This window comes from Marmota marmota, unplaced genomic scaffold (genome assembly GCF_001458135.2).
Source record: "Marmota marmota marmota unplaced genomic scaffold, marMar, whole genome shotgun sequence".
Lineage (NCBI taxonomy): Eukaryota > Metazoa > Chordata > Mammalia > Rodentia > Sciuridae > Marmota > Marmota marmota.
In genome coordinates, this window is record NW_025999842.1 from 28,854,795 (window position 1) to 28,881,156 (window position 26,362).

General features: G+C 36.5%; 2 protein-coding genes across 5 annotated transcripts in view; one reads left to right on the forward strand and one right to left on the reverse strand.

Annotated features, from left to right (window-relative positions):
* Positions 1-21,452, reverse strand: part of Ak9 (adenylate kinase 9) — a 127,348-nt gene extending 105,896 nt beyond the window's left edge. For both annotated transcript variants that reach the window (XR_007342060.1, XM_048787325.1), the window contains exons 1-7: positions 21,389-21,452; positions 12,810-12,937; positions 11,076-11,139; positions 9,079-9,131; positions 8,881-8,977; positions 3,856-3,968; positions 433-621 (exon numbers count right to left, since the gene is read on the reverse strand). Coding sequence is in view for 1 of the 2 variants with exons in the window: in XM_048787325.1 (XP_048643282.1) it covers positions 433-621; positions 3,856-3,968; positions 8,881-8,977; positions 9,079-9,131; positions 11,076-11,139; positions 12,810-12,926 (633 nt within the window). In the remaining variant the exon portion in view is untranslated. The remainder of the gene's footprint in view (positions 1-432; positions 622-3,855; positions 3,969-8,880; positions 8,978-9,078; positions 9,132-11,075; positions 11,140-12,809; positions 12,938-21,388) is intronic.
* Positions 21,453-22,249: 797 nt separating this feature from the next.
* Fig4 (FIG4 phosphoinositide 5-phosphatase) overlaps positions 22,250-26,362 on the forward strand; it is a 108,592-nt gene continuing 104,479 nt past the window's right edge. For all 3 annotated transcript variants that reach the window (XM_015500098.2, XM_015500113.2, XM_048787622.1), the window contains exon 1: positions 22,250-22,524. In XM_015500098.2, coding sequence (XP_015355584.1) covers positions 22,459-22,524 — 66 coding nt within the window. In that variant the 5' untranslated portion in view covers positions 22,250-22,458. The remainder of the gene's footprint in view (positions 22,525-26,362) is intronic.

The window sequence follows — 26,362 nt, forward strand, 5'->3', positions numbered from 1 at the left end:
ATATGTGAAATTAGGCTATAGATTTCTTTTTGTGTGCTCTGTCAGAGTTTGGAATCAGAGTTGTGTTCATTTCACAAGTTGAGTTACTGCTGGGCTACTTTGTTCCCCCTATCACAGTTTGTCTTTTATTGCCCTAACTCCTTATTCTAGCTGGACTGACTGACACATAGAAGGTGACAAATTATCGTTGCTATGAAATGAAGCATATTAGCTTTCAGAATAGAGGGACTTCTATACTGACAGGAAGGTTAAATTTGACCTTAAGCTTATGTTCTAATGGTTCTTGAAAACAGGGGATAGTTTTACTTATGTCCTCCAGACTCAATAAAAATGTAATTTTCTCCAGTATCTGTTTTCTATTATCCAAACTATCATTTATTTATAGCAAAATTTTAAAATATAGCATACAGTAATGACCTATTGTGGCATTACCTCTTCCTCCTCTTGCTCTTCTTCCTCTTCTCCTTCCTCTTCAGTTTTTCCTTCTTTATGGGTGTCTTTCTTCTTTTTCCTACGACTCTCAATGACTTCAGGATCCCACTGATCTCTAGTGTATACGTACCCTGTATTACAGTGCTGTCTTTGCCCAGAAATTCTTTGGCATAAATCATAGTCAGGGCACTAAGGAAAAACATTATTATGTTACCTAAAATATTTTGAATATGCATTTAATACCTAATTTATATATTATTCAATACATAAAGTTAAAAATTCCTTAAAAACCTGACAAATGCAATATTGTGACCACAAAATACAACTTTCCTGCAATGTCAACATTTTTGACTGAAATTCATACGTGTGAGAAAATATCAGAAGTTTTAAGTTGAAGAAAGAGGATTAGAAGAACAGTAGAAAGAGTGGAGAAATAGAATATAAAATCAGTTTAGTCTGCAAAGGTTCAGATTAGTTTGAAAAGGCTGGTAATGGAGGCAAATGGAATATGCATATATTTTATTTTAGTATTTGAATATTTACATATTTTAGTATTTTCGATCATTTACAGCTTTATGGCCAAAGTAGTTCATAAAATGCCAGTAATGAATGGGAAGGATCTGAAAGATCGCCTATTGTAGTTCAACCTTTAAATTTTGAAAATGAGGAAACAGTTCATGTAGTTAAAAAAAAAAAAAAAAAAAAAGCACAAACCAAAGTCTATAAGTAATTTTCTTGTTTAAAGTGCTTTCTTTCTCTCTTTTTTTTTAAAGAGAGAAAGAGAGAATTTTTAATATTTATTTTTTAGTTTTCGGCGGACACAACATCTTTGTTTGTATGTGGTGCTGAGGATCGAACCCGGGCCACACACATGCCAGGCGAGCGCGCTACCGCTTGAGCCACATCCCCAGCGCCTGTTTAAAGTGCTTTCACATGTGCAGTTTGACTTAATTCTCAAACTAATCCTTTAAAATAAGTAATTGAATATTATGATTAAAGACATTTTGCAGATCAGAGACAGGTTAAGAGACTGGTCTCAGATCACAATGTCACACGGAGGCCTTCTGATTCATATAGTCCATAGGCTATAGATTTCTTTTCGTGTGCTCTGTCAGAGTTTGGAATCAGAGTTGTGTTCCATGCTCTGTGGATGCTTTATTAAAATAATGTGGGGCTGTAAATCCTGCTCTGTATGATTTCTAGGATAACAAATGTCTAGATGATATTCTATAGCAGATTCTCAAACATTAGGAGACCTTGCTAAATAGATACATCTGTTTCCCCTTGTAATTTAGTAAGATTGGAGTGAGGCTAGGCCCTGGAAAGAGCATCCTCAGTGATTCTAATGCTGAGCACGCTTTGAGAAACAAAGGAAGTAAGGAACTGTGGAACCTTCCTTGATCATTTTCTGATTTATTCATGCCCCCTCCATGTGGAGATGGGATGTTTACTTATTTATGCAAGGCTTTTATTTGGGAGTCTTAAGTTTTCACCAAAAGGACTTCAACCCATTCGGTCATTTTAAAAACTTGTGAATTTACAACCCAGAGTCCTCGCATTCTGGGTTCTTGACAAAGACTGTCACCTTCAGCTGTCTCCTGTTTTCACTTGGAGGAGGTAACTAATAAGAGGAGGAGGCTAAAGGATGTGCCCCAGATCAGGGGTCCCCAAAATTTAGCAGGTATTAGTCTCTTAGAGGGCCTTGCAGCCCTGATAACTGGGTGCCACCCTCTCAGTTTCTGGTTCTTCGTTCTGAGATGGGGCCTGAGAACTTGCATTTCTAACAAGCTTCTGGGTATTGCTGCTGCTGGCTCTGAAAACCACTGCTCTAGTAGATTGCTGTACTTAACCATTTTTTTTTTTTTTTTTTGTAGCACAGGTCCCTTTAGAATATGATAAAAGCCATAGACTTTTGCTTTAGGAAAATGCACATACACAAAAAATTTTGCATATAATTTCAGGAGGCTCCTGAATGCTTAGGGCTCATGAAACCCAGGCTAAGAACTTCTGTTCTAGAAATTCCAGACTTATCCCCAAGTAGAAATACATGGTCAGAGAAGTGTGTGTTGTGCTGAGTTGTATCTCACTCAAACTCTCTAATTACAATCTGTTTTCTTTGTGGAAACTATACCAGGCATTCAGTATGCCACTTACAACACAATGTGTTAAAGATGTCATTGACTACATTAGGTGGTCTCACATTAGGATCTAAGTAAAATATTTCTCTCACTTTCAATGGAAGTTTTGTTTTTCCTGAGAAATGGCTTATCTTTTCACTGACGATCTTTAATAACTGGTCACATTTCCCTTTTTACTTCAGTTCATCAAATTTGGAACCAGATTTATTATTCAAATTTAGTGAGCTTTTGGGGCCTTCTGTCCTGTGTATCTTTGTGCTTTCTTTCCACCAGGTTTTAATTTCCTATTTAATCTGTATTTTCCTTGGTTTTGACTTTATATTTGATTTTATTTAGTTGAGATCTCCTCTCTCCACTATGCACATGGTCACATGTATGTCACATGTATGTCTGTTGGGCTTCTGGTCATGAGCTGGGGCTGGGACTGTACTTACACCACACTCCACTGCAAGACAATCTTTCTCTTACAGCTGAGCCTGGCACTCCACAGGGTCCCAACATCTGAGCTGACAACCATCTTATTTATTTTCAGCTGTCATAAACCCTTTGGGGAGCCAAGCAGGGTCTGAATACAAAAGCTTGTCCTTCATTTTCACATAAACAAGTAGAGAGCATCTCAGTGAATTCCTACCATGACCCCATGAGGCAGTTATTGTCATCTTTGTGAACAGAAAATTGAGACTTCTAAATGTGACCTACCAAGTTCCAATGGTTAATAAAGGAGAAACAGGGAAAGGATCAGCCTTAATCAACTTAGCAGTGTTCTTTAGTCATTCAAGTCCTTTGTTGTTACATCTTATTTAAATAGTAAACTTATTAAAAGACACTAGGTAGCACATAGTGTGCTAGTTGATGTTTACAAGAATAAAACATGTTTTTTCTACCTTCAAATAAGAGAGTCTAAGAAGAAATGAACATTTACAGTGAAGTGGATAAAATAGGAAAGTAAATGAACAGTTATCAGAGAAGCATTTAACTCTCCTGTGCTACATTACGTATGCATGGGTGGTGGGGAAGAAGGAGAGAGAAGCAGGAGGTAGGGAGGGTGTGGTTGTCAAGGAATGTTCTGAAGAGATGATGCCTGAACTGGCTCAAAGGGTGGCTGTGATTAAGCCTGGTGAAAGATGGAGGAAATGGTTCATATGGATGCAGTTGAAGGAACAAAAGGACAGGAGTGTGAGAAATTCAGTCTGTGACTGATCTATAAATTTTGAAAACATTCTTTGAATTAAGTACGATCAAGATTTTCTATACTAAAGAAAAGAAAAGCAACTAATATTCTTACCCTAATATTGATTATAATATCAGGCTTCAATTTTAAATTTTTAATTAATTCTACTTGCTGCAAAACCGTCATGGAATCCTCTGAAAGTGATGGTATTTCAGTGACAATATAACCTGAAAAATAAAAATTTAAAAATTTATAATATTAATATGTGAGAAGATGGATTTATTATTATTACTTTATAAAATATCATATAGCTATTGATTAATATAACACAGGTCATAAAGTTATCTGTCAAAAATTTTGAAGGATCAGCTATGGTTATTGCCACTGAAGTATAACTATGAAAAATGGTTTTCTGATAATAAAAAAGAAATTAATGGGTTAGGAAGTGACATCTTTAAAAATTTCAAGTCAATTTATTCAAACAGATGAGATGCCTAGGGAAGGAAATTCCATGCTAGTAATTCCTTTAACTCATGTTAGGAAGGCTCATATGATGAAAGGTAAAGGTATATTATATGGGTTTCATGAGATATTATTTTCTTTATTAAAAATTTCATAATATAATTTATGTATATAATTTATAGGAAGTAATATAATACCTATGCATCCTCCATTAAGTTTAAAGAATGGAACAGAACAGAATATATTTTGGCTTAGCACATCTATTGGCTTGTACTCCCACCCAGAAGCCTAAATCTCAATGACATTCACCTTGTTTACCACCCCTGCAATAAATAAATATATTTCTTTAATTATGTCACTTCCTCATAACATTTTCTCTTAACAATAAAGTCTCAATTCCTTCAATGGAAATTCATGGACTCTGACTTACATTTTTGCTATTTTTATGAATATTTTTTTCTTGGAAGAACAACTGACAAATTACGTTTAAGCCTTGGATATTTGGCAAAAATCTTATAAAAAGTAAATGAAGTATGTCTCTTACTTCAAGGACAACAACTGATAATGGTTGTTTCCAAGCATAAAATTTAAGTGAAAATTTGAATTTTAGAAAACTTGTTTCCACTGCCATAAGCTTAACAGCTTTTTAATTCTTACAGTTTTCTGATAAGATTGGTGGTGACATTAACAAATGTGATTTTTTTGATATTGTATAATGAATTGTTAACATTTTGGAGATCTGCATAATTCAGTAAACATGAATTTTATAAATGACTAATTCATAGGCTATAAAATTATGGATAGGAAAGAGATTCATAACAAGTGCAAGGTAAACCAGGGATTTAATGTAACCAAGTTTGAAAAGTTCACTGATGTAGATTCAAATGATACAACATAATTAACCTTTAAAAACCTTCCAGTTGTTGAGTTTTAATGTAGGATTAAGAATATTCACAGTTATTTCAAAGTCAATTAAACACTTCCTTTTTCTAGCTACATAGCTATGTGATGCTGGATTTTCTTCATGTACTTTCTTGAAAGCAATATGGTTGGGTTGTGGGAGGAGGTGTGGGAGAGACGGTTATGGCATTTAAGATTGACTCACCACTGCAGATGTAAAGTGGGATTTCTTAGTCCTCTAGACCCAATTCTGGGAGGATCTCAGAGGAATACAACAAGTAAATAACCAGAGCCGAGGAGCCTACTGTCAATTTTCTAAACTCAGAGATATGTGTGAAGATGGAAACATAGATGATGAACTCCCCCCATCACCGCCCACACTTCCTTGAGAGCATTTACCAAAGCCTTGCCCTTCCATGCTGAAGATGGAGGGATGGTGGACTCCATGCATGTACTAGCACAGGCATAGTAGGTACTTTGTAGGTACTATCTGGCCTACATCAGAGAAAGCGGAAATACTGTCTAGTCCACCACTCAGGTGAAGTCAGATGGACCAGGCCCACGTTTTAACTCTGTCCACATTTCTTGGCACAGTGGGAAGCAGGAGGTATTTCCTAGTTCCATAAAACTGACAGCACCAGGCTACTGCTTTCAGATTAAAGTGATGAGAGATACAGAGACATCAGACAGCTTTGTGTCCAGCCAGCCTTGCTATTCACTAAACCTCAGGCCAGCATAAATGGACACACTGGTGATCAATAACTTGCAAGACCATCTAAAATGTTATATACCTGAAGCGTCTAGACTAGGGCTGATCATCATTCACTGGGGAAAATGAATTTTTCCAGAATATAGAAGCAAGTAGCAGAGAGGGGATTTTCTGGATCCTCAAGCATAGACTATACTTTTTTTTTTTTCTTCTCTTGGGTGAGGAAGTTATTCCAAGAAGCTGATTTTTGTTGACAGCCAACACAGCATGATGGACTGTTAATGAAAAGATTATAGATTGTGTAGGTTCTTTGTAGTAATGGAAGCTTCAAATATAGAAGGGCGCTGGTACAGAAAAAATTCAGATTGAATTTGGCAGTGCTTTACTACAGTGTCCCTGGAAGCACACATCTCTCTAGGAATTTTGGATTCATCTATTTAGCCTTGCCTGTCCCCTGACTCAAGTCATATATCTGTTTCAAAATCACTTTACTTCCAATTTTACATCTACCTTCTACCGGGCTACTGGTTAAGATCTAACACCAGAATGAGAATCCTTAATGAGAATTTGAGGAGACTTTCAAACTGTGTTTAGCAGAGTGCTAAGGTTCCCAAAAAATTTCTTTGGGAATGTGACAGGGTAAGAGAAAACTGGGCAGAAGGGGCTCTAGGTCCTGTCTTCACAGCAGCCTTTAAATGAGCCAGTTGTGCATCCCTAGAATATGGCTATGAAAGCAAATGGTGAGAGTGTGATGCTCAAACTGAAGAAATAATTTATACCATTCTTACTCTGCCAGCTCCTAAGACACAGAAATCAATTAAATGATATGAGATGATGAAATCAGAAAAACCCATAGTGTGGAAAACTCTACAAAGCAAATAACTAATTTTTTCAACAAAGGAAACATGAAAAAAATAGAAAGAGGTAAGAGGTAAGGAAAACCTTAAAGATTAAAAGAGATTTGAAACATACCAATCAATTAATCAGTTACAATATGTGAAGCCTGGTTGGATCTTGCTCCTACCTGTGCCACAAATACTCTTAAAAAAAAAAAATCTCAAAGGCAATTAGTGGAATTTGACCAGACTGGTTAGTTGATGGTGTCCAGGAAATATTATTAATTTTTTAGGGGTGATGATGGTTAAGTGGTAATAGGTTTAAGAGTCCTTATCTTTAAGAGTCACATACTTAAAAATTTATGAATGAACTGATATAATATGGATTAGCTTCAAAATGAAAATAGGTTGGGAGAGAGGAGTAGACAGAGATATAGATGCAACAAGATTAGATAAGAGTTGTCTTGTGAAAGCAGGGTGATAGACTCTTTTGTGTATGTGTGATCTTTATATCAAACTTTCTGTGTGCTTTTGCTTTGACTTTTCCCTAGTAAGAATTTTTAAAATTTATGAACTGTGAATGACACAATTAAGTTTCTCTTTTTATTTTTCCCTTTATCCTATTGCCAGTGTTTGTAATTTAAGCCAGATTTTCTATAGCCATTAAACCACTCTACAATTTTCAAGAGGTGAGTAAAGTATAAATAAATATTCACTTATATACATATATGTATGATACAGTTTCAGTTACTATTCTTTTGGAGGTCATTTATTTATCTAATTTCGAATTCCATGATTATCCTTTTTTGTCATTTCACTTGTCTAATCTCCTACAATCTGGGTATTTTCCCCAATTCACCCTCTTTATCACTGATGAAGTATAGACATAGACAGTTTATAAATAAATGGTAACTATTTATACTATAATATATTTATAATACCTATGTTATATAACTTATAATACAAGGTTTTTTAAAAATGGAGCTTATTCTATTTATTTAGGGCTTAAGATCAGTAAGAGAGGGAAGTCAACTTCACAATTATCACAATGAAATATTTCTCATAAGCCAATAGTCCCTCTTATTTTTGCTCATTTCAATTCTCTACATGAGATTCTATTTTTAAACTTAAAAATTTTTACTTAGTATAGTTAAATACAACCAGCTTCAAACAGTAAAGGAACACCTCATTCCCAGCTCCATTCCTATCTTTCTAAATTTTCTAATTATAATTATTAACATATATAATCTATACATGGTAGAGATTTTTGTATGGATAGGTACAGTTCATTCTGTACATCATCTACACATTCATATTATTGATGTGGAGAGAGCTCTTTCTGTCTGTAGATACACTCAAAAGATTTGTAGTTTGTTTTGACAAAGCTGCTTTCGCTGTTTCCATTATTGATTTGCTTTGGCAGTCATGGTTTTTACTTTACAGAGCTTTATTTTTATCTCTGTATTCTTAATAGCTATAATGTCCTCTCATAACTTACTGAAAGCTTTCTGTTTTATATTCTCAGTCTGTTCTGCCATTAGAGCTTTGCCTGGATGTCGTTTAAGACTTTCCCTCCTAAAATAGAATAAATTTTTCTTTCCTTCTTTCATTCAACAAATCTATTTCAGTGGATTATTTTTTCCTAAGCTCATCTTTCTTCTTCTTCTCTTATTTTGCAAATGTCTTAGAGTTTTCTCTTTTAATCAATCTAAACTTAATCCCTAATCTTCAGTGGTCTTTGCCATGAGAAATTTTAGACACAAAGTCCTTGCTCAGCATGCATTTAAATAGAGGGAGATTTTTCCATTCCACACTCAGAGCAGACTGGATGAGGTTCCAATACCTGAAGCCAGAGGGCAAGCTGGTGCCATTCCAGTTTCCATTTTTGCTTTGCAAATGTGGACTAATGCAGAGAAACCCAACCATGGACAGGAGGACATGGGAGATAAGACTCAGGGTGAACAGAAAAGCAGGAAGCAGAGGCTAGAGGCATTGCAAGACTGGCTACAACACATTTTTTGATGCTTTGTTAGACTGCACAATATTAAATAAGATTGGGCATATAAACTTATTATTATTGCTATTATTTTTACAAATGTAGAATATGAGGAATAAAAACAAATAAACAAGCAAATAAAACTCTGAGTTTCTCAATTGGCCACAGACACTAAGTTTCCTGTGCTAAGACAAAAAGAAAGAGCAACCCCAGAAATTATTTGTGCCTCAACATACCAAAGTGAGAGACTTCTGAGGAGTTGAGCTTCTCCAACATTAGCTTTGTGACAAGTTCATCCGGAACACTGTTACCACTGATCAGCATTGACCGCAGCTAAGAACAAGGACAGATATAATTCACTACTGTGTAATATGTCTGTGGTGCAGACTTTTTTTATAGTAATCATAGTAACTTGGAAATTTAGTTCTGCTTACCATAGCTCCTGATTCAGATTCAGTAGCAATCATTTCCTCCAAAACAGGTAAAGCTAAAACATGAATTCAAAATATTAGCATAAGTTGGTATTACGATTGCCAAAATAAGAAACACATTTGAGTGTCTTCTGATATCAAAGGTTAATATTTGTATAGCACTTAGAATTCACAAAGCATATTTGTGCACATTATGTTATTTAGGCCTAACCAAAGTAGAGGCAGCAGAATGCATTCTCTTTCTTTCTTCTTCTTCTTTTTTTGTGGTGCTGGGGATTGAATCCAGGACCTTGTGCATGTGAGGCAGGCACTCTACCAACTGAGATATATCCCCAGCAGAATGTATTCTCTAGAGAACTTATTTCTCCCCTCTGCATGTTAAGGAGTCTTGGGGAGCTAACTTTTTTTTTTTAAAATATTTATAATTTATTTATTTATTTATTTTATGTGATGCTAAGGATCAAATCCTGCGCCTCACACAGGTAGGCAAATGCTCTACCACTGAGCTACAACCGCAATCCAGCATTTTTTTTTAGAGAGAGAGAGAATTTTTAAATATTTATTTTCTAGTTTTCGGCAGACACAACATCTTTGTTTGTATGTGGTGCTGAGGATCGAACCCGGGCCGCACACATGCCAGGCGAGCGCGCTACCGCTTGAGCCACATCCCCAGCCCGGAGCTAACTTCTTAAACATCTCTGTATCTTAGATCCATGTGTCCTGTGTTGTATAGAAGATAATGCAAGGATGAAATGAGGTGGTATATATGACAGTGATTTGTGCAAATTATAATGTGTCATATAAAAGCATACATTTAAGTTATTAGTCCAGATTCTTTTGTAATCATAGTTATACTATATATATATATATATATATATATATATATATATATACACTGGTTGTATAAAAGGGAAGTATGCATCAAGAAATATTAAAAGTGAGAAATGAGACTAAGGGGAGACTCAAGAGCTTAATTGTGTCACTAGTCATTAAGAGTCTATGGAATGTTTGGTTTTCTTCAAGATTTCCTAGAAGTGAATTGTGTGTGTGTGTGTGTGTGTGTGCTCGGAATCAAACCTGGGGCTTCACACATCCTAGGAAATACTCTGCTGCTGAGCTATCCCCCAGCCCCAGAAATAAAATTTTTGATCAAAAAAAAAAAAACAGAGGAAAAATTATCAAAGATCTCTCTCTATTATAGGTTACCAAATTGTTCTTAAAAACATTGTACCAGATCTCAATTTTACAAAGAGCCTATAGATTGCCCATTCCACAGCACCTTTGCCAATTACAACTGTAATAATTTTAAAGAGTCACCGACAATTTGATAGGCAAATATGGATCACTGTTTTAATTAGTATTTCTTTGAATAACAGTAAGGTTAAACTTTTTCTTATACCGCCTAGTTCTACTTTTATAAGTTCCCTGTTATTCTTTTCCTTATTTTTCTAATAGGACACAAATAGTTTCACTGAGTAAAACAACGAAGGTGGATGTGTATGTGTGTGTGTGTGTATGTGTGTGTATCAACCTATTGTCATATATTGTAAAAAAATGTCAGAAATTTTATACATAAAAATAAAATTTATCAATGAAGGTAATCTGGAAAGTGCTCCCAAGAAAAGCTTTGAGAGTTCCTTCTCTTCTTGTCTTTTGTAAGAAGACACTAAAGACACATATCACAAATAGCTCTAAATTATAAAGTTAGAGAATTGGGGACAGTAAGAATGGAGTCAAGGACATTCCATACACTCCTAAATTATATAAACAAAACTAGTAGTAATCGGTCAAAACATGACTGGATTGCTCTATTATAAAGCTAATGCTTACTGTGTTAAAGGTAGACAGATGTCCAATAAAGGAAATATGGCAAGATGTTAATTGTGGAATATAGATGGTGGGTGGACAGGTATATGGGTGTTTGTTGCACAGTTCTTTCCATCTCATGCATATTTGAAAGTTTTCAAAATAAAATATTGGGGGAAAAAAGATAAAATTACCTTCAACACGAACACATTTCCATGTCTGTGCTATCTGATTGGCTAATGTTGTCTTCCCAGCTCCCTTAAAAAAGAAATATTGTTTAAAACTCAATAGAATAATCATTTGACAGTGAAACAAAATATGAGTTTTTAAATATTCTATTACTTCAAGTTTTTCCCATAAAAGTGAAGACTGTACATATTCAATGGAATATTACTCAGTTTTACAGAAAAATGAAATTATGGCCTTTGCTAGTAAATGGATAGAGTTGGAGAAAATCATGGTAAGTGAAATAAGCCATTCCCCAAAACCAAAGGCTAATATGCAGACGCTAATTCACAATAAGGTGGGGGTGGGGTGGAGGGCCCACCTAGAGAAGAATAGGGTTACCTTAGATTAGGTAGAGGGAGGGTAGGGAAGGGGATGGGGGATAGAAAAGATAGTAAAATGAAACAGACATTATTACTTTATGTATACATGTGACTGCATAACCAATATGATTCTACAACATGTACACTCAGAAAAATGTGAAATTATATCCCATTTATGTATGATATATCAAAGTGCATGAATGCATTCTACTGTCATGTGTGACTAATTAAAACAAATAAAAACATTAAAAAATAAATGAGAGCGTATTTTACATACTATTTTTCTCTGCTAACTTTTGCATATGCCACATCTCCTAAATTGATTTAAATACTTTTTTAAAGTATGAAAGTAACCTTGGAATCAGGAAGCTACACCACTGTTGCGTTGCACTCCTTTGTCAAATTACTTGATTATGACTATAAATAATCATGATTATATTGAGATTCATTATTTTATTTCCTTCCTAAAGCAAAATGAATGTTCTAACAGATTTCCACTTAGTCATTTTTAAGAGAAAAGAAACCCTTCTTAACTGATATTTTTGGAAAATATCACCTATTAAAGGTCAAAGGGCACTTTCACACTGAAAAATTCGCATCTGCTTGCTGTCAATGTTGACTTTTAAAAGTGTATTCTGTTTTCAGAAAAGTAATGAAAGTTGTTGGAAACATTTCTTGGTATCTATCCGTCCCAGGGTTCCCACAAAACTAAGTCAAGGATGGGCTCCAGCTCTCAATCTCTTGCTGTTCTGGAAAGGTTTTCCAGCCAACCAGCTCAGACCTCTAATGGTAACTACTAACTAGCTCACTGGCTGAAAATGGCTCTTCTCTAGAGGTCCTCACTAGAATTACCTAGAAAGGTGAACAATTTTATAACAGCCACTTTTGGTTTCTTCTGTTTGTGGAAAGATAATACAGAGGTCCTCTAACACACTGTAGGTAAAGACTGAGGCATGTTGCTCTCAGGGTCTTTGGGTATTAATAGGAGAATCTCCCAGAATGTCTTGATAATGTCTTATCATGGCATATACAGAGAACCTTGCAACAAATAGTTTAAGAAATTCTTATATGCAAATCAAGTCTGACATAATTTAAGATTACACACTACTAGGTTATCATGGTGCAATGTTTTGATAAGTTAATTTCCTCATAATAGAAAATGAATATAAATACAATCTGGTTTCTTTTTCAGCTATAGTGTAGCTGAAAAAGGAGAGAAAGTTTTGAATTTACCAATAGGATATAAGAATTTAAGTGATACAATGAAAACCTCAAAGATACTCAACAAATTAGCAAACTATTTGGTTTCCATTCTTGTGTGGTAACTTACAAGACTGTGGTTTTAAAAAATTATACTAAATAATAGAGGAGAGAACTTACTGGTTTCCCAAATATAATGAAGCAAACAGGTTTGGACAACAAAAAGTCTTTTTCAGTTTCATCTTCATCAAATATATCTGCAAAAGGATGCTCTTCTGTCTTCTTTTGAGAAATCATAATACAAAATACTACAATAAGAAAAAGTAGAATTGTTAAAGTGCCCAATTTGATTGGAGCAGGTAGTCTAGGGAGTGCTGGAATATCCAGAATTTACTTACTCCAGGAAGCCATTCTATACTATTACTACATGAATTTTGTCAATAATTGCAAAGAAATTAAATTTAACTATTAAAACAATAATAGGGTCTTTAAGAAAGAAACAAAATCTAACTATAAACTGTATAAAAGGGGGTTCAAATAAGAGTTTTCCAAGGACTAATTTAAGGAAAAATATACATATACATGTATAAGGACACATGTATCTGCTATAATATGTATATTAAAGATCAAATTAAAGTTCAAAATTATACACACATGTGTATAAAATTTGCATATAAATTTTACTGGAAATATAAAAAGTAACACTGGATAGATTTATTAGATTCATTTTTTCATATTTTAGGAAGTCTTGGCTGAATATATGCATAGAAATTTTACAAAAGTAATGTAATTTTGTTTTTCCACTTTGTAATACTTACAATGTTTGTGAGAACATATAATGTCTATGAGAACATATCTTTATTTTAAAGCTTTTTTTTAAAAAAAATTTGCTCTCTTAAGCTAGTTGTTAAGTGGATTTCTAAGCATAGAACACAAATTTTAAAAAATTATATCTACATGGAAGAAGAGGTTCATTAACCAACTTATAAATACATGAATTGTTGGATTGAAAAAATATATATATCTAAACAAACTACGTTTTCTTTTTTTGGTACCAGGGATTGAACTTAGGGGTACTTTACCACTGAGCCATATCTCCAGCCCTTTTAAAATTTTTTAATTTAGAGACAGGGTCTCACTAAGATGCTTAGGGCCTCACCAAGTTGCTGATGTTGGCTTTGAACTCTCCATCCTCCTGCCTCAGTCTACCAAGCTTCTGTAATTACAGGCGTATGGCACACAGCCTAACTAAGAATCAAGTTTTAAATGTATATTGGTTTTGTTGGATTGAATCAGAAACAAATTAGGTTAATAGTTCTGTATTTGTGCAAAGAGCATGTCTTGTTTCTAAACACCTATTGACTATATATTTATACTCAAAATATTTTACATATACTCATAGAATATTTTTATCATGTAAATAGTAAAAATTTCTTGACCCAAATGAAGCCATGTAATAATATTTAAAAATATTTTTTTAAAGTTCCTAATTTTAAAATTTTTAATTTGTAATTATACATAGTACTGGGGTTCATTTTGACAAAATCATGCATGTGTGGAATTTGATTTCAATCCCCATTCACCCAACTTTCCTTCCTCTCTCCCATTCCTCTGTTCTCCTTTCTTTGCTCTACTGATCTTCCTTTCACTCATTTATTTATTTATTAATTATTAGTACTATTTATTTTCCATTAGTACTTTTTTTTCATCATACATAAAGATGAAATGTCCCATGGTATATTCATATATGCATATAATGTGATTTTGTTAAATTCATAACATATTTCCTCCCCTTCCTTATTCCTCCTCCCTCCCTCCCTCCCTCTCAATCTCTTTATTCTATTTCAGTGAAACTCCCTGCATCTTTGATATCTGACCCTCCCCCACATGCTGCCTTTTCCTTTTATTTTGCTCTAGTAAAAGCTCCTAATTTTTGAAAATTAAAAAGAAAAAAACAACAACGTGTCTCTAATATTCTATATCAAAGAAAAATTTAAATCGGAAATTATAAAATATGAATGAAAGAATGATACTATTATTTGTTAGGACTATTAAACACAGTATTTAATTAACATCAGATAGTGAAAATATTTTTTCATAAAACCAAAAATTTTCTTTTATACAAACAATAACAATAACCTCACAATTACACAAAACCTATAAAAAGGGCATGAATAAATTTAATTAGGAATGTACACTATTGAGGGAGGGGGGCTGGGGTTGTGGCTCAGTGGTAGCGTGCTTGCCTAGCATGTGTGAGGCACTGGGTTCGATTCTCAGTAACACATACAAATAAATAAAATAAAGGTCCATCAACAATTAAGAAATATTACAAAAAAGAAATGTACACTATAAAATTTTGCTGGTGGATACTAAAGAAGACCTCATGAAGAACCATGATATATTTCTGGATAGAAAGATTTACTTTGTACAGATGTTAGTCGTTTCCAAATTAATACATAAAATTGAATTATTATTGTGATCTGCCTTTTTGTGTGTAAGTATAAGAAAGAAAGAAAATGGCCTTGCATGAAGGTGTTTCTTATATGCTAACAAATGAATAAATGAATATGAATCCGCTAAGAAAGAAATCAGGAAAACAAGTCCATTCACAATAGCCTTAAAAAAAAACCAAACACCCTTGGAGGTTTCACTACGGAGGTGAAAGACCTCTACAATGAAAACTACAGAACATTGAAGAAGGAAATTAAAGAAAATCTCATTAGAAGACAGAAAGACCTTCCATGTTCATAGATAAGCAGAATTAATATTATTAAAATGGTCATACTACCAAAAGCAATATATAGTTCCAATGCAATTTCCATCAAAATGCCAATGACATTGTTCACAAAAGTAGGAAAAATAGTCCTAAAATTCATTTGGAAGAAAAAAAGACCCAGAATAGCCAAAGCAATTCTTAGTCAAAATGTTGGAGGCACCACAATACCTGACTTCAACTTATACTACAAAAGCCAAAGTAACAAACCCTGCATAGTACTCTTATAGAAACAGTCACATAGACCAATGGTACAGAATAGAGGACACAAGAGGCAGACCCACACATCTACAGTCATCTGAGCCTTGGTAAAGGTGCCAAAAACATACATTGGAGAAAAGACAGCCTTTTGAACAAATGGTGCTGGGAAAACTGGTCATCCATATATAGAAGAACGAAACTAAACTTATGTCTCACCCTGCACAAGAGATAATTCATAATGAATCAAAGACCTGGGATTTAGAATAGAAAATATGCAACTCCTAGAAGAAAACATAGGGTCAACACTCCAGCTTGTAGGCACAGGAAAAGACTTTTTCAGTAGGACCCCTAAAGTTCAGGAAATAATGCCAAGAGTTAAGAAATGAGATGGCATCAAATTAAAAAGCTTCTGCACAGCAAAGGAAACAATTAAGAAGATGAAGTGAGAACTTACAGAATGGGAGGAAATTTTTGCTAGCTACTCTTCTGTCAGAGGATTAATATCTAGAATATATAATGAACTGAAAAAAACCTTAACACCAAAAAATAACCTAATAACAAATGGGCAAATGAATTAAACACTGCTCAAAAGAATAAATACAAATTGCCAATAAATATATAAAAATGTACAACATCATTAGTAATTAGGGAAATGCAAATCAAAACTACACTGAGATTTCATCTCAAATCAGTCAGAAGGGTGATCATCAAGAATATAAACAATAAAAAATGCTGGAGAGGATGTGGAGAAAAAGGAAGTGGCCAGAGGACACCCTTTCATTGAGGTCAGAAGAAATGAAGTCAAAACTCATGGAACTGCATATCTGCTTTGCTGACCCTGGGCAAAATAACTAGTAGTAAATCACTCTTAACAGGGCTACAGAAAATGATTTAAAAGATATGTTGACCTTTTTAATTACAACAGATGGGGGTAGACTATTGTCAATTGAATCAAGTGGTTGTCAATTGAATCAAGTGGTCTGTCATGCAGATGAGATCTTTGCTAGATTGATACAGTCTCTCATATGTGGTATGTAGTTACAGATTTGGCAAATGTATACATTCTTTTCAATCCTTATCAAGAAAAGAGGAATTTGTATTCACTTAGAACAGTCAGCAATGAACATTCAGTCTTATCCAAGGACTGTCCTGCTCTTTGTGACAATATGGTATAAAAGAGCCTTGTCGGTTCACAGTATCAGACGTGGTCAAGCAAGAAGTGGCAAGTGTCCTCGATTGCCTCATAAAATGCATCTTCAGCACAGAGTGGGAGATAAACCCACAAAGATTCAATGACTTGTTACTTTGGTGAAATTTTAAAGGCCAGTGGTCTGGAATATTCTGAGACTTTCTCTTCAATGTGAAGGGCAAATTACTGTACCTTGCACTGTGACCTGTTATGATTTGGATTTGGAATGTCCTCAAAGGCTTATGTGTTGAAGGATTGGTCTCCAGTTTAGCGATTTCAGTGGTGGGGATTCTGGGAAGTAATTGGATAATGAGGGCTCTAGCTTCATCAATGGATGAATGTATTGATGGATTCATAGCTGAATAGATGTCTGGGAGGTGGTGGAAATTGTAGGAGTAGGGGATACTTGGGTGCATGCCACTGAGGACTGTATATTATCCCCAGTCCCTTCTCTCTCACTCTCTTGCTTCCTGGCTGCCATTACGTGAGCAGTTTTTCTTCTGCCACATCCTTTGCTATGATGTTCTGCTTCAACACAGGCTCAGAAACAATGCAGCAAGCCAAAATGGACTGAAACCTTTGAACCATGAGCCAAAACAAATTCTCCTGTAAGTTGTTTCTTTCAGATATTTTGTCAGAGAGATGAAAAGTTGAGTTAACACAACCTCTAAAAAGAGACACAGTACTTTTTAGGTCTCCTTAGTTTTTGGAGAGAACATGGAATACTTGGCAATACTGGGTTTTGACCCATCTACTGGATAACTTGGAAACCTATTGGTTTTGAGCAGGGACCGCAGCATGAAAGATTTCCGAGCAGTTTCAAGCTGTGGTTCCAGAGGCTTTGATTCCTAGGTCACTTATCTGGACAATCCCACATGCTAAAGGTTATCCGTGGTGAATAAGAATAATTTTAGAGTCTTAGAAAACCCACAAAAGGAGATTTTCAGTGTAGATTCTTGTCATTTGCATTAGAGAACTATTCCTCATTCATAAAGCAGCTTTTGCATGCCCCAGGCTATTGTAGAGAATGAATGCTTGGTCAGGGGATATCAAGTGACTCTGTAACAGGGAGTCCCCATCATGAGTGGAGTATATCAGACAGATCAAGTCCTAAGGTTGGGCAAGTGCAGTAGTAACCCATTGAATGATAAAAATGGAACATGAGGATCAGGTTCAAGCAGGACTGGAGGACCAGGAAAGTTTTACAAATAAGCAACCCGGGGAACTCCTGTCGCCTGTCTCTTGTGCACCAATGTCTCTCTTTCAGTTTATATCTCATGTGGAACTCCCTAGGAACTGCTGATGGAAAACAAACAAAAAAAAAAAAGGAAAGAGAAAGAAAGAAAGAATCCAACTATATTGGGGCAAGTTATAAATGGTATGCTTCCAGACTTTAGTCCTACTCACAGAAAGCCCTAAAAAAAATGGCAATTAGGGAAAATTCTCCTGATAGAGCTTTAAGCTATACTCATAGGTCCTCAAATCAGAGGACAATGTGGAATAGCTTCATCAAGGGCCTAGAAGAAACAAGATTAAAAGAGAAAGAATTCTGGAGAAGAACCTGTAATTGGAGAGTGATTTGGCAGACACACCCATGGTGACCTCCAATGAGTCACACTCTTGAATAGTTCTCTTCCCTTGAGTACAAGTGAAATCTGTGACTTGCTTCTAAATATAGCAAAAGTGATAGAAATATTATCCCCTGGCTATGTTGTCTAAAGCTTCAAATTAGCAGACAGGAGAGACTTCCTGTTGTGCACAGTTGTGAGAGGACCACACGACAAGGAATAGTGAGTAGCCTCTAGCAGCTGAGAAGATCAGTAACCAACAGCCAGTAAGAAAACAGGGATCTCAATCCTACAACCTCAAAGACATGGATTTTGCTAATAATGTGATGAGGACTCCCAGTTACAGAGTCATTTGATATTCCACTAATCTGTGGGAGTACATTTTCCTTATTCTAGTCTCCAGATGAAAGCATAGCTCAGCCAACACCTGACTGCAGATGAACTGGCTGAGGTATGCCAGGACTCCTGGACATGCAAACTGTGAGATAATTCATGTGTGATGTTTTAAGCCATTAAATCTGTGGTAATATGTTATGCAGCATAAAAAGCTAATACAAGTGGGCAGAAAATATGTGCATCTTTGTGTCTCCCAAACCATCTACATCAGAAGAGACATAAGTAATCAATCAGGTGGGAAAGATGATTATCTAATAGATGTCAGCCAGTCTTTGTTCTTGGTCCCTTCAGTGCTTGCACAGTGAGCTAATAAAAGAAGAAGGTATGGTGACAGGGATGGGGTGATGGAGGCTATGCATGGGCTCAACAACAAGGCTCCCCTCACTAGACTGATCTAGCTATTACTATTGTTGAAAGTTCTACCTGTTCACATCAGGGACTGATGTTGAGCCCTTACTATGGTGCAATCCCTTGAGGAGACAGAACATCCATTCACTGACAGATTCATTACACAGGTCCCCTTCACCTTGGGAGAGGCAAGTGATGTACTTCTAGTGTGAGTTTGTCTTTCCTATCAATAGTGCCTTGGCCAGCACCACTAAGATCATCTCACTTATCATCCTGGAATCTCATGTAATGTTGCCTTGGATCAAATTATTCTCTTCATAATAAAGTATATATGCTAAGAGGTATGTGAACATGGGATCCACTAGACCTACCACATTCCACCTCACTTAGAGGTCTGATAAAATATCAGATGGGTTTCTCAAAGTTATAGCTAAAGCACTAGTTTGAGATTATGGGAATTGAGACAGTGTACTTCAAGATGAAGGCGATGCTTTGAAGCAAGTGGTGGAAGTAAGAGTGATCCCTCTCAACATCACTGTTATTGACCTGGGCAATTTGTGCCTCCCTTTCTCACAACTTAGGCTCTGCTGGACTGGACTTGGTTAACAGGAGAGATGGTTCTGTTAAGGGACTCAATAAGAGTTTCACCAAACCAAAATTATTGCTTCCAAAAGGCTATTTTTGGCTCCACAAAACTATAAGAAGTTACTGCGCTGCCCAGTAGATGTTTGCTGCTACATAACTGGAATTGGTTGTATGTCTTGAACCCAGAGGTTCAACATCAGTCTTGATGCATTCATATTCACATTCATATCCATGAATGGTAACTGCAGCAATCACAACCTGCCAAGGACACAATAACCAGGGGCTTACAGTCCTCAGGATGAAAGCTGATTATCTTACTGGGCACACAACTTAGACCAGCAGAAGTTTCGGCTACAGGTAAGGATGAGTGGTAGAATAGGAAGATGATAAATGACTCATTACAGACCTACCATTAATCACAACAGTGGGTTCTGTGGCTTATCCCATTGATTTTCTTTCTGTAAGTTCTTTCCAGAAAGAAATTCAGACTAGCCACCATATTAAAGGATCAGTGATGGGATGGTGTGAACTCATTGTGAGTGAGGAGTGGATATGAGTGGTTCAAGGGGTGGAATGTAGCAGATGATACTAGTGCCCATATGCATTTGACATGTACCCTTTCCATATACAGCCAACTAGACTTCCAAATGCCAGCAATGTGTCTTTGTCTACTGGCTTTCTCCAACAGGTCAGACCCTCTCTGAGAACAGAGCACACTGGAAATTCCAAGGAACCAATGTTCTGCTATAGCAGCCTTCAAACAATAATTGATGGGAGTTGACTGAAAAAAACCGGAGCTCCTTGCCCCTTAAGCAGGATAGCTTTTAGATATGAAATCCAAAATTCCCTAGCGAATTCAGCCCACAGAGAAATTTGCTTCATAATATTCTCTTTATCAAGTTCTTTCCCTTCCCTGCCTGACGTTTCCATATGAACTGCTTGCCTCAAACTTTTTTGTTTCAGATCTATTTCTAGGTGAAACTAAGATGAGTTCCAAAAGAAACACATATATTATAGTATAACATAATAATTGGAGAACCAAATATTTGAAAACCAGAATTCTACAGATATTTTATGAGTTGTTGCCCTAAACAAAAACATTGTGCAAATATTTAACTCTTCTCAAAAGAGTTGGTTTCCATTATGAAATGGAAAGCTAAGTATTTTTCCCGGTTAAAAGATACAAGTCAATGTAAAAATGCCAGAACTGGCATGGTCATCTTTCTGGTTCTTAATAAAATATGTACCAAATTATGAAAGAAAATTAATGATATATAATTAAATGTAATTTCACAATTTTGAATTTACAACATAATCTCTTTCACATTATGTTGTGTGTCCATGCAATGAAAATTTTAAAAAGTTTTATTTACACTTCAGTAGTTGATCTAGCGGTGGATTCTGAGGTTTAGAGGGGTCACATCTCCTGGGAAACCTAGCAATTCTGCCTAGTTTAGCCTAGAAGCCACTCTAGTACTCTTGTGGGTGTTAAGTATTTGTGGAATAAATACATTAGTCGTTGACTCCAGGAGAACTGCTTTTAGAAAGTGGGTCATGAAGAGATCTCGAAGTTTAGTTTTGCAAGAAAAGGAACTGGTCGGGGTCCCCGCAGGAGGTGGAGTTCTGTGCAATGATAACAAAATGCATCCGGGAAGTGGACAATAGCTCCTCTGGCCGCGGTAAAAAGGCTACTTACCTGGCCGCAGGGGACCCCACAGTCCGGATACCGGCCGCTTCTGCAGCCTCCCAGGATCTGTTGGTGGGGTTGCCTGGGAAACCTGTGGTGGCAGCGCGAGCGGCCGTTTGAGGGCGGGGCCTCGGGAGGTGGTGCAGTAATTCGCTGTGATTCGTTATTCTAAGCAATTGCATTCCTATCAATTTTTGTATTCCTAATTATAATACGCTTCTTTTTACAAATGTATCAGAGAGGGTACGTACATTGTTTATTTATGTTCCCACACTAGTGGAAGAAACTTTATTTTAACCTAGAACAGTCAGACTCAGACCCCAGTGCTCTTCCACCCTGTTACACAGTCCCATTTTAAAATGTACAAATGGTTAGTTTACCTTAGGCACAAAAGGTGGCAAACTTCAAAATTTACACTTTCAGGTGATTTGAAAAATTTTTCGTGGATCATACATCCACTGAACAATATGCATTTTTGCCGACTCTCAAAGGATAAAATAGGCAATAATCAGAGGAGCAGGGGAAGAAAACGACACTCGGTGAAGGACCACCTGATAGCAAGTTTCCAGAAAAACAAGAGCAGAAGTAGGCGGAGGAGGGGGGACAGACTAATTTGGGAATGGATCTTCTCTGCAACTCGGAGAAGAGGAGTCAAAAGAAGCAACCCAATCTCAAACCCTCCCCCTTTTCCAAAGAGACAGGATAAATGGGACTCAACTAATCCCGGAGATCAGTTTTTCCACGTTTCCCTTTGCCCACACCAAAGATGGCGCCTTTGGCTTCCTCCCTCAGCAGTACGCAGGTTATGGGAATCTCTGCACACCCTCTCTATGGTATTTCCTCCAATTCCGCCCCCTTGGTGCCTAGGGCGGGACTTGACTGGAGGCGGGGCGCAGGAATGCGGAAACACCTGAGCTGTCGCCGGTCATCTAAAGCTTTAGTGGTCAGTTTTTCTCAGCTGGACCTGGGGTCCAGGGTCAGAAGTATCTTCTCCCCGGGTCTCCTCGAGCCGTCCGGTGACTTCCACGACCTGGGCCGCGGCCTGGTGCCCTGTCGTGGGGGCCCCATTTGCTTGGGCCATGCCCACAGCCGCCGCCCCCATTATCAGCTCAGTCCAGAAGCTGGTTCTATATGAGACCAGAGCTGTGAGTATCCGGAACCGCCGGGAGCGAGCAGGAGGAAAGCAGCAGGCCGGGTGGAGTGGGATCCTAGGGCAGAGGTAGCACCCGTCTTTCCTCCCTCCTCAGTTCCCCGATCTCGGTCAAAGACAGCCTTGGAGGAAGCTAACCGTTTTGGCCTGTGCTTGGGGGTCATTACCCTGTTTGCATACCCAGGACACTGCTGCGTTTGCATATACATACTTCCACTTACAAGCCCTGGCTGGAACACGTGCTAACAGGTGCCTGAGGTATCTCAGGAACTGGTGACGAGGTTCTGTACGAGTTACTGTATTCGCATCTTTCAGAAAGTCTGTTAAAGTTCTCTAGTTCACGAGTTACTGTAGAGGCAGGGATACGAAAAAATTTTCGATGATGACTCGGTAACTTTTCTACTTTCCTATTCCATGGTACATCATTACTGTGATTGATGTTAATTACATCCACTTTTTATTGCTGGCTTTTTGGTTCTCTCTCTCTCTCATTCAAAAGGAAAGAAACTTTTGTGTGCTAGTTTGTTTCTATAGCATTATCTTTCTTTTCACTTGACTTTATTTCCATTACTTACAATGGCCACTAAACACTGAATAAGATCAGTGTTTTTACAATTAGGTTGCTAGTTACCAGTTTAGGGGATGGCGTTTGTAGAATTTAATACATTGTTATTTCTGTGGTTGGAAAGCAAAGTTGATAACAGTGTAGATTTTCTAAATTGGGGTACCACAATGATATTATGGTCTGAGTTTAAAATTACCCACCTCTTCGCGACAGTATTGCATATGCTGAATACTTGTTCAGTACTCTACACTATGCTGTAAAATGTCTGTAAGGTGCTTTCCTTGAACCTTGTGTTGTCTCCATTGGAAGAGTACAAGAAGTTACTTACCTTGAAAGTTTCTCAGTTATAACACAAGTCTAATAATATGCTTACCTCTGGTCATGAGTATAGACTCATTGATTCTAAAGTATTTTTTTTTCTGACTACTTCATTTGATTAGAACCAAACCAGAAGATGAAATTATCTAATATACTGTATTTACAAGTATCTTTAGTTCTCTGAGGAGAGTCATGAAGAAGTATCATTTTGACATTTGTTTTAGTCAGCTTTATCCACTGCCTTGACTAAAAGATCAGACCAGAACAATTTAGGAGGAAAAATTTATTTGGGGGCTCTGGGTTTCAGAGATCTCAATCCATAGACAGCAGGCTCCATTCCTCAGGGCCCAAGGCTGGCATCATGGCAGAAGAGTGTGGTAGAGGGAAGCAGCTCACATGATGATCAGAAAGCAGAGAGAGGGGCTCCACTCTCTAGATACAAAATATATACCCTTGCTGGATTTGTGGGTCAGTGGTAGAATGCTTGCCTAGCATGTGTGAGGTACTGAGTTCAATCTTCAGCACCACATAAAATAAATAAAGGTATTGTGTCCATCTACAACTTAAAAAATACAAAAAACCAAAATATATAATATATTTAATAATATAATGTATTTAAAATATAATATATTTAAAGCTATAAATGTAAATTTAAAAATAGTCAAAAATCAGGGGTTTGGGTTGTAGCTCAGTAGTAGAGCACTTGCCTCACCTGTGTGAGGCACTGAGTTCAATCCTCAGCACCACATAAACATAAATAAACAAAACAAAGGTATTGTGTTCATTTACAACTAAAAAAAATATATAAAACAACAAAAAATAGTCAAAAATCTAATGACATATGGGGAAAGTATTAGTAGCCCAAACAACAGATAAAAATGCAAAAATTTAATAAATAGTCTGAAAAATAAACCCCCAATGTAAATAAGGAAATGAATAGATGATTCACCATAAAAAGAAGTATGAATTATTCAGTTTACTAATAGTTAAAGCAATAAAATGAAAATAGGTTCCCATTTCTTACCTATATTAGAGGAAAGATGAACTAAGGTAATTGGCAACATGTATTTGAAAGAAATGGGCATTCTCATTTTGGTTGGTGGAAGTGTATTAATTTGTATTAATTGGTTATGAAGGAATTGGGAGATGCATTAAGGAATTGAAGAAACAGTGGGCAAGATGGCTGTTTCTCATTCTGAGCCTTTATTTGGAATAATAATTGGGTTCATATGCTCCTCCTGAGGTGACGTTCAGATGGTCATTGTTACCTGTGTTTAGAGGTGAATTTTGAGGAATATTTGGAGTGGAAAGGAAGTAGTTTAGTAGAGAGCATGCAGGAGGTATAGTTCTGGTCTGTGCAGGACCAGTCCCCTCCCAAACTTAGCTGTTCTCTCTGGTACCAGGCACCCTCATACTGCCCTTTGGCTCTTGAGACCCTGCCTTGGTCTTTATCTGCCTTGTAGCCCAGCCTAATTTAGCCTGGACCCTCATATAGTTCAGTGCAAGTCGGAGTTGTCCATAGGAGATTTAGCAACATTAAGTATCTTGGGTAAAATGGCAGTTTGCCTTAGGTGATTTCCAGTTTACAGGTGCTCTTTTGCTAATATGTGACGCTGGAAGTCTTATTAACACAATAAGTGACCATTTCATAACAAATTAATTTATAGTGATTTACTTTAAAGTTGGTAGCCTAACAGAATGAGGGCTATGTGTATCTCTGTGTTTTGTCAGGGAATGTTGTTAGGATAATCTTGACTGTTATAGTTCAGAATTGTTTGTTTGTATATATTTATTCCTGCCTTATTCTAACAGATTTAAGAAAATCACCTGCATCACACAAAATAGAACAAAATAAGTAAGAACCATATCATGAGAAATGCAACTTGCTTAATTCATTTTGAATGTATAATTAGGGAACAAGAGAGAACAATGCAGACCATAGTTGATTGAGAAATCGAAACAGGATGTCAATTGGGAGAGAGAAGTGATATAGCAGGTTTAGAAGATGTGGTCGAAGGTGACAAAGTTTCTGTTTCTATAGGGGCTTTGAACCATTCCCATCAGTAAAGTTCTGACATTCTTATTTGTTTATTTGGTTATGGGAGATTGAACTCAGGGGCACTTGATCACTGAGCCTCATCCCCAGCCCTATTTTTGTATTTTATGTAGAAACATGGTCTCACTGAGTTGCTTAGCGCCTTGCTTTTGCTGAGGCTGGCTTTGAACTCTTCATCCTCCTGCCTTAGCCTCTCCACCTGCTGGGATTACAGGCATGTGCCACCCCGCCCTGCTAAATTCTGATATTCTAACAGGTGCATCCCTTTAGTCTATAAGACTCACTTCCCCTTTTCCAGATATACTACCCATTATTGGGATTGCTGGATTAAGGGAGGCAGCAGGCCTGCGATATTATGAGACTGTGAGAAGTAACTTCAAGATGTTCTTTAAAAATAATATATTTAATCTGAAAGTTCACATGAAGTTTAACATCAATTGAAGCTGTCATACAACCTAAAATTTCTTCCCTTTCAAGAAGGCTGATTTTTCCTCCTTCAGATGAATAGTGAATGATTAATTAGCCTGTCATTATAAAAGGAGGTAATAATGTTAGTAGATTCTAAATTTCCTGTTAAATGGGTTACCTATTATATTCCATTTGGATTTTATGTATATATTTTAGAAACACATTCATCTTAATACCAATCACCACTGTTAAAGTTACATACTGATATTTTAAGCTTTTCCAGAAAGATGACACTCAACTTTTAGAAAAGAGCCAGCTCAGATCATCTTCTATCTTAATGTGTGTTTTAATGTAGACTTTTTGTTTGGTATTCTAATTCTCTACCCCGACTGCTCTCAAACCAACATGCCCCAACATATCTATAAGCAAACATTTGTTCCAGTGGGTTGATTTCATTTGCTTTTGTTTGTATGATGAATGCATTCA